The following is a 13,914-nucleotide window of genomic DNA, read 5'->3' as shown; positions in this document are numbered from 1 at the left end:
CAAAACATTTACCTTTGTGAACATTGCTGAACACCTGATACTTGCACGTTTCATCCATTTCTAATCCCAGTTGACTCCATGGTGGAGTCACTATTTCTATCAGAAAACAAAAGCATTATTAGTTTTGCAATATACTTGGATTTATAGCTGGGAAGGTTTTTTTTAAAGTTCTTCGGAGATACTTGTTAGGAGATGTTGCTGATGTAAAAGATCTGCTCCTGAAATGGTTCTGATGAGGTAGTCTTTTGGCTGGAGTCACCATGATACATGCAGAGAATTGGGAAAATGTTGTTGATTTGCTTACCTTTGGCAAATGGTAAAATGGTAGTGGAAATGGTAAAAATCAAAGGGAAACCTCTGGTAGTCTGGTTTGTAGTTTTCAAAGTACAGAATACTCAAAAGTGGGCATGTAGCATGGGACTAAGTGTTAAAATATAACTTGTGCGTTAAAGTTGGGATAGAAAACCACTTCAGCTGTTGTAATTAAGTCTTTAAAAGTTGTTTGTTAATGTATATTGCAAATAGTAATAGTGCATGCATTTTCGTGTGTGCTTTTTGAAATATGAAACACAACATGGGAAAGACTTGGTATTGTAGGAAAGAACTGAGTTATTGTATTTGCGTTGATACAGGCTATTCTTGAAATTCTTACAAAATTATAATATCTAGACTACTTAAAATGCAGTGAGTTTACAACTAATTTCTTTCATAACCAGTTTACAAGTATATACTTACAGACAGAGTATTATTTATCTATGGGCATGTCAGACTAATACTTGGTTTGTAGCGCAGAAATCTTGGGGAGAGAGAGGCATAACAAAATTCCACTGCTTAGAAAAGAAAAAAAGCTTAATTTGCTTTTTTTAAAATCTGGTATGTTTTCTTTTGTTGTTCGCTTTTAAGGAAAATCAGGTTTAATTCATTTCCTTCTTTACTGATGTTGGAACTAAATCTTTGGTATTTTACATTTCAGTGTACACACACACACAAACCCACAAGCTCGTTTGAATGGTCACTTTCAATAGTAAATATACAGATTTTGGCTTTTATACATTGACTTGCTTTCTTTAGATGTAGGATGCAGTTACTACTGTGAAATGCTGTTTTATCTTTTTTGATTATCAATCGCTTATTGTAAGACAGACATTTCATATTCAGGGTTGAAATATGACTCTGCTGTTATAGGCAGTATAAAAGGTATTCTCTTTCCTGTAACACTGAGGTATAGTTTGCATTGAAATGGAAGTTTCCCTGACTTTGTGTTTAAAATGAAATGTCTGGAGTGTGAACAGGGTGCCACCACCTGTATTGATGCTATTGAGTCTTCCTCAGGGGGCCAGTTAAGCTGAGGAAGGAGAGGGGCATTTCTGCTTCTTTCCACCTTTCTTCTGATCTGAGCATCCTCTGCCTCCAGGCCCCTTCCCAAAGCAGAAATGCTCTAGAGAGGTTGTTTTGGATCAGCTCTGAAGAGAGGTGTGCTGCCCTAGGGCAGCCAGAGGCCTGAATAGATGGAGCAGCACAGGGTGCTACACAGAATTAGTGTTGTGGCTATGGTAGTAGTACCCATTCTTAATATTTGGTATTTGGAGTTCTGTATAATACAGTAACATTGCAATATAATTTCCTGGTATTTTGAAGTTCCTTTTTATATCAAATATTTTCATATCAGTACTTAAAGAAGAACTGAAAAGTGATTTTCTCAGATCAGTGCAGAATTAACAGGCATTGTGCTCTGCCTACATGCATGGGTTTGGAAGTTATGCAACCTCTTTTTATAGAGTTGTGTGTTCTGGTGATCTAGGTTTGCTTAGTTAGTGCTTAGAAATATAAGTGCATTAGGAGCTATATATGACGAAAAACGTAGGTCATGGCAAACTACTGTGTACCTCTAAATATAAAAACATTTGCGGTAAGGTTCAAGTGGAAGTGGCTTCCATCATTTTGTATACTGGCTTTAAAATTACTAGGTGGAAGAGGCTAAGTTGCTGTGACATAGAGCCATACACAGTCTGGTTGTGGAAGGAACTTGCATGGAGATGTTGCATATTTAGTTCAGGCAGAGATGACAGAACTGAGCACCCAGCACAGAAACAATTGCTATTGGTATCTGCAGACTGCAGCTGGGGGGAGAGGGAGGGCTGTAACAGGGCATGTTGTCACCTTGGCACTGAGGGAGTGCCCTTCCTGACATACTGACAGGTCTTTATTCCAAATTGCAGAGGTGCTAGGTCATCACAGTGCAATTGCTCCATTTTTTTAGGATGAGCAAGACACATTTTTTTCTGTTCTCATTGTTGGAGGAGACTGGACTTGTTTTTCAGAAACATGACATGCAGAAAAATCAACCTGAGGCAAACACCTGGCATGAAAAGAATTTGCCTGAATACTAATAGTCTGGCAACATTTAATAAGCAAATTAAAACAGTATGTAGTAATGGGAATTCAGCTGCAGTGATTGCTGCCAGATCCACCAAGAATAATGGACTTGATACCAACCCAGACTTACGACAAATATTGTGATTGTAGGTAACTAAATGACCATGGAATCTGGAGCAGAGAACCAGCAGAGTGGAGATGCAGCCGGTACAGAGGCAGAAACCCAACAGATGACAGTACAGGCACAACCACAGATTGCAACGTTAGCCCAGGTATAAAAATCATATGGTGTAATAGTTTTACTTATGGTTAATATTTTTAAGAGGGATAATGTCTGCACACGGGCCTGAGAGAAGATTCCATTGATACCATTCTGAAACAGGTGTGATGTATAGTTCTTTTAATATTTGTCTTCACATTTTTAAAGCAATAGAGATTTTTAACTTCCCATCGCATTAGGCTGTGTTAGTTCTGAAGAACCGTATGTGTGTAAATTGTGTAATGTTAACACAGTAGTGAACGGAAATATTTCTAGCATTCTTTACCACAGTCATACCACTGACAGGTATTTTTTTCAGTACGTGTGATCTACTGTCTTTTTTATATTGACTGGATTGTCTTGCTGTTGTGTTTTCTGTTAAAAACTTGTTTGTAGTAGTCAGTTTAATTCTGAAGAAAACAAACTGAATACACAGATAAATAATGCAGCAAATACAACATCTTACCAAATTGGATTAATATTATAAGCATTATAATCAAGTGGAACAATCTGGTACCTGACAGCTCGTGTTATCCTGTTGCCTCCAGAGTTCCACAGAATGGTTGGCAAGTTAGAGAGACAGAAGTACATCATTTGTTATCCCCAAATTATTTTGGAGAGAAAAAAAATGCAATCCCAGCCACATCTCTGATTTTGGAACTGGGTTTCATTTGGAAATACACTTATGGTTGGCAGAAGCAAGGTTGTATAAATGACTACAGAATCTGTTTGTCTCTCTTCTGTAACCATTTAATTTAAAAACTATTTGTAGTCTGCAAAGAACAAATAGGTGTTTTTGATCTCATAGTTTATGGAATTGAGTGTCTTTTAAATGGCACAAGTGTTAAATCACTTAACTTTTTATAAAGGATTAGTGTCTTTTTAAAGTCATTACACCTTCTGGTAGTTCAGAGATAGTACACTTCCATTCAAGTGATAGTGTAGGGATTGGAGCTGTTTAAATGCACGGGGTGATTTAGTTGGGTGAAGCTCTAGTGCGAATTTACAAGCCACCAGCTGCCCTGCACCAGCTTGCCTCTTTGGGCAGTTTTCTCACTGTCTAACTTAGGCACAGGATGTAGGTGGTGTGAATAACACTTCAGTGTGAACGAAGTGGAAGTAGTTTATTTCTCTTGCAAAATCAGTAAACTGCTTCTCACTTGATGTGCTTTAAGGTTTAGTCCAGAGAAGCAAGAATGTTTTATATTTAAGTGCTAACATAGTGACCTCCAGGGAGCTGAACGTACACGTATGTAGTGGGTAGAATGCACTTTACTCAGACATAATTACCCCAGTACTTGAATGAGATTTTTTCCCAAGTGAGAAAACACTATAGAGGTATGGTTAAAATCCCCATGTTGTCATTCACTGTATTATTTGCACCTTAGCTTTTCCCCAGCCTGTACATGGTTTGTGGAGGCGATACAACAGTCTAAACATAATTCCTTGTGTTGTTCACATCAGTGTTACGTTACTATGATATTTTTAATAAGTGAAGTGGCAGTGTTTGGCATTAGGGAGTGCCCTCAGAGGCTTAGCCAAATACAAATAACTAATTATGTCAATTTAATTCTTTCATTATCTCTTGTAAGGTCACCCCTCTTGCAAGCTTGGTTTAATTGCTGCATTTTTAGTAAGTTCAGGGTAGTTTTCAGCATCAAAAGGAAACTTGTCCCAGTTCCACAAGGTATGAGTCAGAGACATCTGCGGAAGTTACACTCTGCTGTGGGCTTAATCCAACCACAGTGGCCTCCAGTTGATCAGCTTTGCTGTCATTGCCAGAGACTGTTTAGTCAGACATACATTATTAAGAAAGGTTGCTTGGTAAAGGAATACAGTTTGCCAGAGGAAAGTGCTCTCATGTTAATCTCAGTCCCGGTTTCTCTCAGATATGAATTAAGTACCACCATGTAATGCTGCAGCTGCTTTCCTGAAAAATTTTCCTGAAAATTGCAAATGCAAATTGGTGGATTAGGGACAGACAGCTGTGGAGGAGAGAGGTCTACATGTAATTCCCTTTAATTTTGTTGTTAAGCAAGATTTCATTATAAGAGGTGGATGTTTATGGAAATTCAGAGATGAGCTATTGCAGCTTTTTGAGAACCATGTGTTCACAGGGAAAGCAGAGGATTTCCTTCTGCATCCAGTATATAGCAGCCCTCTGAGATTAGGTAGGACAGCAGTGCAGCCCTTTCTTGCACTACAGCTGTGTGGATCAAATTTTCTTTAAATGCTGTTCAACCCTGGAGGATTGTTAGATTTTCCAAACTTGGGTGTCTAGAAGAAGGCTGGCTAGTCAGTGACCCATGACCCGGCTGAGGTCTGCCAGAGCAGCTCGAGCTTGCCTGCAGTCCTTCCCTGAGGGCAATGATGTGTGGGAGGGACACATACTGAGGGCAGGGTATGCTGGCACAGCAGTCCTGGCACCCTGCAGCCTTTCAGGACCCCCCCAGCCCCAAACACACACATCGTGTCACCAGATAGTTGGGAGTACTGGATGTGCACTGGGCATTGGCCCAGCCATGGAGCAGCCTTGGTACATGGCACTTCAGCTACCCAGAGCAGTTCCTGTGGCCTGCCAGGGCGAGGCTGCTCCATGCAGTGTGAAAGAGCTTTGTGTGGCTACCACTGTCCCCAAAGCCCAAGCCATAATGTGCCATGCTGAGGTCTTCAGTGTATCCCTGTTGGCATAGCTGCCATGCCTGCAGGTCTGTGCTGGAGAAACACAGTTGTGTTTACAAACGTGGGCAATTTTTCCTCATAGAAATAACCCTTGAAACTAGGGTTTGTGTTGACCTGTTACACAATAATCACAATGACTGCCTACAGAATACTTATTTCCACTGCAAACTCATGGGGTTTCTGTCTGAACACATGGTCAGTTTTCTTCATTTACGTGCACTTTGCCAGCTACTCATACGGCTTAATCTGTAGAAAGTGAAAGGTATGATTCCCTAAAAATGTTCTTACATCTGGCAAACTCTTTGCATTTTCTTGAGTGAGAACAGAAATAGCTCCACTCCCATATGTTTCTGCCTCTGACTCAGCAGTGTCTGTAGGAGTATACCCAAGTCTGAGCAGTATCCAAGTGAAGTAAGTGAAAGGTAATGATGTGTTCGTATCAGGTTACCTCAAAATAGAGACAGTTGTGTTTTTCTTGTCAGTGATTTTACAAATTATGTTTGAGCCTGTAGAAATTCTGCATTAGATTATTTTGTGAAGTAGGTCAGATACTGGTCTCAAGCAGTTCAGGGGGTTTTATATTGTGCTGAAACATTTGGGTCATCTAACTGGGGTCTAGAAGAGACATAGTTCTTTCACCAGAACAAATACTGAACTAAGGAGATTTTGCAGTAACCTAATTTATGCTCACTGTCTCTTCTTTGTAGGTATCTATGCCAGCAGCTCATGCAACGTCTTCTGCACCCACGGTGACCTTAGTTCAGCTGCCCAATGGGCAGACGGTTCAAGTGCATGGAGTAATTCAGGCTGCCCAGCCATCAGTTATTCAGTCTCCACAGGTCCAGACAGTTCAGGTACTGACTGAAGAAATTCCTAATATGTGAATTGGGCCTTTGAAATAGGCCTGTCGTTGCACTGGTTTTAATGTATTTGTGTCCGGATTGTGTTTTTGCAAAGCTGTACAGTATTTGCTACTCTGACTATTTTTTCTGTTCTGGCTTAACCACTTTTCATTTTCAAACATTGCTGAGTTTCATTTCCCTCTAGAATTTGTTTGGTGAGTTTAACAGCTTTACGGTTTTTCTTACAGTATTACTCTACTTTTTCTCTCTACGGTATTTCCATACATTTTTATTAAGAGTTCATGCTATTCTGAAGTGAACAAAAGGATGAACTTTCTTTTAATAATGTAATTTTTAGTAGTTAATGAGGCCAGTATTCTAGGATGAGAGTCTTTGCTCTATAGGAAATATTTGCATTAGTTTACAGAACAGGTCTCTGTATGTTACTGGTGCTTAAAATAAAACCTACCAGTACTTACATAGAAATGGTTTTAAAATGTGCCGGTTGAGTGTTGTGTGTTTTGTGAAGCCTTAGCATTTTTTCTTCTGTAAAGCAGGATAGGTAATGTGATATGGTGAGGTAGCTTGAGTATAGAGGAGACAAGTAGTCTGAAATCTTTAAACCTCTAACTTGCTTCTTATTCACTTGACGTTCAGTGTTACTGAATGCAAAAATTGTTTGGTGTACAGCAGCTACACAGGACAAGGACTGTACATTATTTATTTGCTGTTAGAACACTGAGCCCAAAACATATTTAATCTCAAAAAGTAGGTATTGTGACTTTTTCATACAGATATTTTACTGGGTATTATTTTAAAAAATAAGGCGTGCATAATTTAAAACCAGGCCATTCTGATAATAATCTTTGTTTTTTCCTTATCAGCTTCAGTGCTGAGTTTGTGGCAGGCTCTACCATTCTCAGCCATTGCAGTCAAAAGTTCAGCATTTTAATCTATCAGACGTGAGCAGTTTTGAGATAAGTAAGACAAGCCTGGAGGTGGAAGATCAGAGACTGGCAATGAAGCCATGCCTGGAATTCACCTGATTCAATGCAGATCCATTGTGTTTTGATATTCAGAGCCCAGTAGCACACAGTCAGCCTTGGACATATTCAGGTCCTCTATCTGACAATTGTGAAGTGTGGGTGCCAGCAAGAGTTTTGAGCCTTTAGGAATCTTCTCTACAGTGCATAAAATGTCAGGCTGTGAGCTCTGTTTCTCACATAAGCATCATTAGCTTTTGTATATTTTGTCATGCACATTTGTAATTTAAAATTATCTAAATTACTTTAATATATTTTTATTTTAGCTTTCCTGCATAAACATTTCTCTTTTTTTAGCACAGCTATTCAGAATTGCAGCACTACATTATTTTTTAATATCTTCATATATGACATTTTCCTGGAAATTTCCCCTGTAAAAGGCAGTCTCTCTTTAACACATCGACCTCATTATTTATAAATTGATGTTTCTTCAGTATTTTATTCTTTGTTTCTGAACGTTTCTGCTATCTTAATTTGATTTAGTTATTCTCTCCCTTAATTTTACTAAAAAATCTTTGTTTCCTTGCAATGGATGAAAACAAAATACCACAGAAGACAAAAACTGAATGGTACTACTGTTTATGTTTTCTTATTGGAGTATTTAAATTATAAAGAACATTCTGATGGGTAGATCACTGACTGTGATCATCCTTTCCTGGATCTGTTACTAAGCACTAACTTTCTGTTCATTGTCTAGATAGAATACTTGCATTGTGAATACTTACATTCTGGTGTTTTTCACAGGATGTCAACATTTCCTTAAAATAAAGACATTGGAAGGGTCTTGTTAAATTTGATTGCTGTTCTTACTTACAGATCTCCACTATAGCAGAAAGTGAAGATTCACAGGAATCAGTAGACAGTGTCACAGACTCACAGAAACGAAGAGAAATTCTTTCCAGACGACCCTCCTACAGGTATGGAGGTTAAAGCAGAAGCATCTTACTTGATGGATGGATGCATTCACATGGAGATACAAACAGTGGGATTGTATAAATTATTTTTAGATTTACCATTTAACTGAAATCTCTCTTCTATAATGTCTTGGAATTGGAATATGGAATATGTCTGTGGAATAGGATGTAAAGAGATAAGCAAATAGAAGGAGGAGGAAGAAACCTCAGCATTTATATTCACTTGAGACAGAAGTGAGCTGAGAATATGCTAATTGCCACATTTCAGAAAATTGAGGTATCATTGTGCTAGATGCATTAGAAACAACTTTAATGAATACTTAATGCCCAAAATACACTGAAGCTTTGCAAAAAGTGACTTCTGTGTAATCTGTAGTCTGCAAAAAAATCATCTCTACTGGTTTTCAGTATTGTTGAAATGCTAGCACCAATCAAGCTTAATTCCTTTCTCCCATGAGACTTAATGAACATGTGATGTTCCATAGTTCAGAGAGAATTTCTGCTTGAGCAAAATCATTTGTATTCAAAGTTTAAGTCAGTGTATGAGTTAAATATAGTGAAAGGCATCTACTGTCTCTGTTTCTCATGGCAAATACCTCTGGCAAAACCAACTGAGGTTCTCCTTCACATGGTGTTAGTCATGTTACTTTTTTAATCAATAGCCTTCATACAGCTTTTTGTGTCTGTACTAAATCCCACTTCCATTCTTAAAACATGCTAAATAGCATTAAGGAACAGCTCTGTGGTTCCATAGGTTTTAAGTGACCTGTGGGTTCCTGCGGATTTAGAAAATTCAGATGCTCGTTTTTTCTTTATGAGCATAGCCTTGGAAATAGAAGCTGGACTGTAGGCCTGAGCATATCTCAACCATGATACTTTTTTAGCACTTGGGAGATTATTCTGTACCTTGTCCAGCAGCCCTTCAAGGCTGTTCTGCTGAAGATAGTGAAAATCATTGCTGAAGACCCCTAGCCATAACAGATCTGGGAAAATGTTTTTATTTGTGAGGAGCAGTGTTAACTTCAAGGCGACCACAGACTCCTTTCAGTCTGCTTCTGCAGCAAGACACTTGATTTTACTATATATGGCAGAGTGGCTGTATATGGTGAGAAAACAGAGCTAAATAAACAAGCAACAAAACTGAGAAGAGGGTGCTTGTGCATGCTGACTTCTCATTGAGAAGGCCTCCTTTGCATGCACTGGTTCCACAACACAGCCTCTATCTTCAGACCAGATTGTGGTGACTCAGGAACACTTGGTAACTTCTAAAACTTGTATATGCAGCTCAGACTCTGGGCTGGTGTTGGTTATGTTGGAAAGGCTGAGCCAGACCACTTCTGTCTTCAGTGACTTCCTAGCTGGCATTATTCAACCTGCTGTAACTGGCCCCAGAAACAAGATAGATGCAGATATGTTCACAGAATTGAAAGCTATACCTCTTCCACAAAGACTCTTCTGTGATTCTGCTACTAAAGTACATCGTATATTCCATGTCAGTTCATAGCTCCTGTATTTGTAAAGCTGCCACCTTATCTTTTACCTTAAATCCATCTTTATGATGGCAAAGGTAGGTTTTAACCACCATGTCATAATGATAGGAGGTTAAAAAGTGATTTTTTTTATCTGTTTTGATTTTGTTCTTCATCATCCCTGCTCTCTCCATATTTTTTCATCTGTTTCATTCACCTAGTTTCTGGTCTAACACCTAGATTGCAAACTCTTTGGATGGGAATTTTTTATTTGTCCAAGCGGTTCTTCACAGTGTTGTTCAATGCTGGGGTTCTTGAATGCGCACAAAGTCAAAACAGCAGCAGCAAAGCTCTGTTGGTCAAGCTGCTAAGCAGAATGAGTACTCTCCTCAGAGAGCTTCATACAGGTGTTCTGGCTCCCACAGCCTTAGGATGCTTGTATAAGAAGTTAGTGTTGTCTTGGAACTTGGAGTCTACAGCTGTGTTTGCTTCATCCCACTGTGAGTTCTAGTGCCAGTCCACTGGAAAACATTGGAGAAGAATTACAAAAAATATTGCCCTTTACCTGAAGGCATTACATTTACCTAAGGGCATTTACTGCATTTTGCAGTGACATAATAGAATATGCAAGCAGTGAGAAGGGCTTGACAGTCCTCTGAGGAAGGACAGTGTTTGATCTCAGTGATGCAAATTGCAGTGACTGTAGTGGTCAGTCTGCAGTCATGTTCAGTGGGACCTGTAGCAGTGATGTTTTAGAAGTTTTGACTTTGGGTAATTAGCTCATGGAAATAATGAAAAAATCTGTTCTTTCCTTTACCCATGAACTTTCTTAGGCAAGGCACCTGTGAACATAACTGTGAGACTGTTCTCAAACACTTGGTATTGTCTCCCAGGCAGGTGTTAAATTATGAACTGGTTGCTCTGTGCAAGTATTCTTGCTGACTCCCTTGGTACTTAGCTGTCTGGCTAAGGTGTTTATAGTCTTTGAAATGGAGCAGTTCCCCCAGCGTAAGTGAGGTGACAGGTTCTAACTTCTTTTCAAATGTTTGTATAGCTAAAAGCAGGAAACAAAAATGGATGAGAGAAACATGCTCTGAAGAAAAAGGGAAGGTTGTGATAGCTGTATCGTGGGTTTTGAGAAGCACAGCTGTTCTGTGCTGGCTCCCTTGCGCATCACTGCTTGGCATTTTGAACAATCCTCTCCAGTAAGAGTTTGAAGATAGTGTGTGGTTTTCATTCTGCACTCATATTTTCCTTACTGGCTTGCTGCACTTCACAGTTTTCCCCAACATTGTGTATCAGATAGACTATTTTTCTCCCCCAGTTTTTATTAAAATCTCTACAACACACTGTCTTTGCCAGAAAAATTTTGAATGACTTGTCCTCAGACGCCCCAGGAGTGCCAAGGATTGAAGAAGAAAAGTCTGAAGAGGAAACAGCAGCACCTGCCATCGCCACTGTTACGGTGCCAACTCCCATTTACCAAACCAGCAGTGGGCAGTACAGTATGTAGTCTGAATTTCTCAGTGGTGCTAGTAAGTGGGGATGAGAAGATGAAGAACTATTATTTCTATAACCGTTGTTTGGACTAGGACAAAGCAGGAGGTGAAAAAAAGTTTATTTTGACTGATAACCAGGCCTTTTAAACACATTTCTATTGTAAGCGTTTGAAAGGCTCAGTTAACATTCTGGGACTGCTTGCCACTTGGTGCAGCTAGTGTATGCTGAGGCAAAATAAGAACTAACTATAATGCTATTATAAACTTCTTCACTTCAGGAACTAGATGGGGGGATTCAGAAGTTTCTTTTCTTTCTTGGCAGATTATTAACACTTGTTCACGAAACTGTAACCTCATCATTAGGAAAAAACATGACAGTCTGCAATTACATTTTTAGAAAGTCTTGAAACAATGAGAATGTCAACAACCTTAATATATATCATAAGTACATGTTTCTGTGTTTTCTTTATTTATAAGATTTTATAGAGTCAGTGCTTTGACTTGAAGAATGATTGAGGATATGGCAGTAAAGATAAAAGACATGCTCACATATGTCACACAAACACATACAGTAGGAGACATACAACACATACAAAAGGGAGAACTACTTGTTTATATCTGTCTCTTAAAATCTCTGTAAAATTTTGTATCTCTGTTTACTCCTTAGCCCCTTTGCCTTGTACCCTGCTTAATTTTGTTGAAACAGATGTGGTTGCTTCTGATTCCTATTATAACTGTAAAATAACTGCTTGTGCAGACACTTGAGATTTTGTTGTGTCTGAATTACAGGAACACAGTGAAATTCTGTGCAGTCACAAAAGGGGTGATGTCCCAGTATACCTGCATGACAGGACTGAGGGAAAGAAAGGGGAAAAAACCAGCAAAGTTAAGAATGCCTAAACCAGACTGTACCTTTATGAATGAAAAAACAGCCTAGGAAGGGTTTGAGGAAGTTGTAGAGAAGGGGGGATACAGTCAGCAGGAAAAAAAATGCCAAAGCAAAGGAAAGTGAAACACAAGATGGATAGCAGTAGCAGCAGAGGAGACTGAAGGGCATAAAGCACAGAGGATGAGAGGAATTTCAGATGAGAAGAAAAAGTAAGGACTGAGAAAAATAAACCAACCAAGAAGAAAATCTTAACTAACAAATTAAAAAAATATTCCTGGGGAAGGATTGTAGCTCCTCTGTGTGATGCTGTTTTATTAGAGAAACTAATTTGTATTTTAGGCTGTGGGTTTTGGCCCTCACAAACATTTGAAAACTTAGCTTTCAAAGGATGATTTCTTTCATGTGCATTGAAGCCACATGTTTGATTTGGGGGTGTGTTAGTGTTCAAAGGATTTATAGCTCAGATCAGTATTCTTCCAGACCTAGGTTTCTGTAAGTTAATGAGTAAATTAGTGTCTTAAATGCTGGGTTGATTTTTTTTTGTCTGCAGTTGCTATCACCCAAGGAGGAGCAATACAGTTGTCTAACAATGGCACAGATGGAGTACAAGGTCTCCAGACATTGACAATGACCAATGCAGCTGCAACCCAACCTGGCACCACCATTTTACAATATGCACAGACCACAGATGGACAGCAGATACTTGTACCCAGCAACCAAGTTGTTGTACAAGGTGAGAAACTTCACAGGCAGTCATTCTGTGTAATATTTTCTCCATGCAGATATAAGTTGCCAACCTGACTCCCTCAAATGTGTCAGGAAACAGAATTAACAGCTTTGGCACAGGTAAGTCCATAAAATTACTGGAATTTTGGACAAAGCTATTTGTCACATTTTCTTAAAGCCTCTTCTGTTAGATTGGTAAAATTGTGGATATTTGAGGTTTAATATATTTATTTTTACTTTTCCATGCTGTATTTCCTGCATTTTGTCCACACAAATTTTTTTATATGTTCTGCAAAAACTAATACCGCTTTAGAGTTCTGAGTTCTCCCATATCTGCAACAATAGGAAATTTAAAGCAAAGCATTAAAGATAGGAGAGAAGGATGTTTGATTCTTTCTAAAAGGACACTTCAATTTATTAGTAATTTTTTCCTCTTTTCAATTGCAAGTCATAATTCCTTCCCACTGTGACTTTTGTAACTAGTCACTGAGTGAGTGACTCAATCAGTGAGTCTTGGAATCACAGAATTATTTAGGAGAGTGCCTTAAGTGATTATTTGGTCTAGCCCTCAATTTGGCAGAGCTATTTTCTCTTAGAATAAGATGTGGGGGGCTATTGTATTAAAATACATATTTTGGTTTATTAAAAATTGAGGGGTATTACAAAATTTTTTATTGAAAATAACAGCAGAAGGGTACCCCTGCTTCTGTGATTGTAAAGTAGTTCATTTGAAAGTTATCCAGTGAAGAGTTTACCAGGCATCAGTAAAAATGCATAGCAGAGAAGAATACTACTGGTGCATTGATCTTCTTTTTTGTGTTCTTAAGGACATCTAATTTCTTTGGTGGTATTGTGGTTATTTATGAGCTCAGGCAAAATTAACACACTCCTAGATTACAATAAAGACAAGAAAAGAAAGCTAAGACCTTGCTTATTTTAGAGAAGCAATAGAGTACGCTGTCCTCCTCTTGTGGGCATAAATACTACATTTTTTCACCTTTTTTTCTCTGCTAGATACTTACACATGCAGTTCCTCCTTTTGAAGATAGACTTTCGGAGCATAGCTAGAAAATAGTGTTGACCCCATCCTTCTCTGGAACTGCTAGAACTTCCCGAAAACCAGAGAAGTACAAAGAAATACACTGAGGGAGAAAGAAGCACAGCTATACTGCAAGACAAATCAAGCTATCAAGCACAAGTGAAGACTTCTTCAGC

At 38.7% G+C, this 13,914-nt stretch overlaps 1 protein-coding gene across 1 annotated transcript in view; it reads left to right on the top strand.

Moving 5' to 3' along the window:
* The window catches only part of CREB1 (cAMP responsive element binding protein 1), a 37,338-nt gene that overhangs the window by 13,197 nt on the left and 10,227 nt on the right, over positions 1-13,914 (top strand). The window contains exons 3-7 of the mRNA XM_008634686.2: positions 2,523-2,648; positions 6,025-6,171; positions 8,019-8,119; positions 10,948-11,090; positions 12,524-12,706. Of these exons, the coding sequence (XP_008632908.1) occupies positions 2,535-2,648; positions 6,025-6,171; positions 8,019-8,119; positions 10,948-11,090; positions 12,524-12,706 (688 nt within the window). The 5' untranslated portion in view covers positions 2,523-2,534. The remainder of the gene's footprint in view (positions 1-2,522; positions 2,649-6,024; positions 6,172-8,018; positions 8,120-10,947; positions 11,091-12,523; positions 12,707-13,914) is intronic.

Source organism: Corvus brachyrhynchos, unplaced genomic scaffold (genome assembly GCF_000691975.1).
Source record: "Corvus brachyrhynchos isolate BGI_N302 unplaced genomic scaffold, ASM69197v1 scaffold255, whole genome shotgun sequence".
Taxonomy (NCBI): domain Eukaryota; kingdom Metazoa; phylum Chordata; class Aves; order Passeriformes; family Corvidae; genus Corvus; species Corvus brachyrhynchos.
The sequence above is the reverse complement of the archived record's forward strand: the minus strand, read 5'-3'. Positions and strand labels throughout refer to the sequence as shown.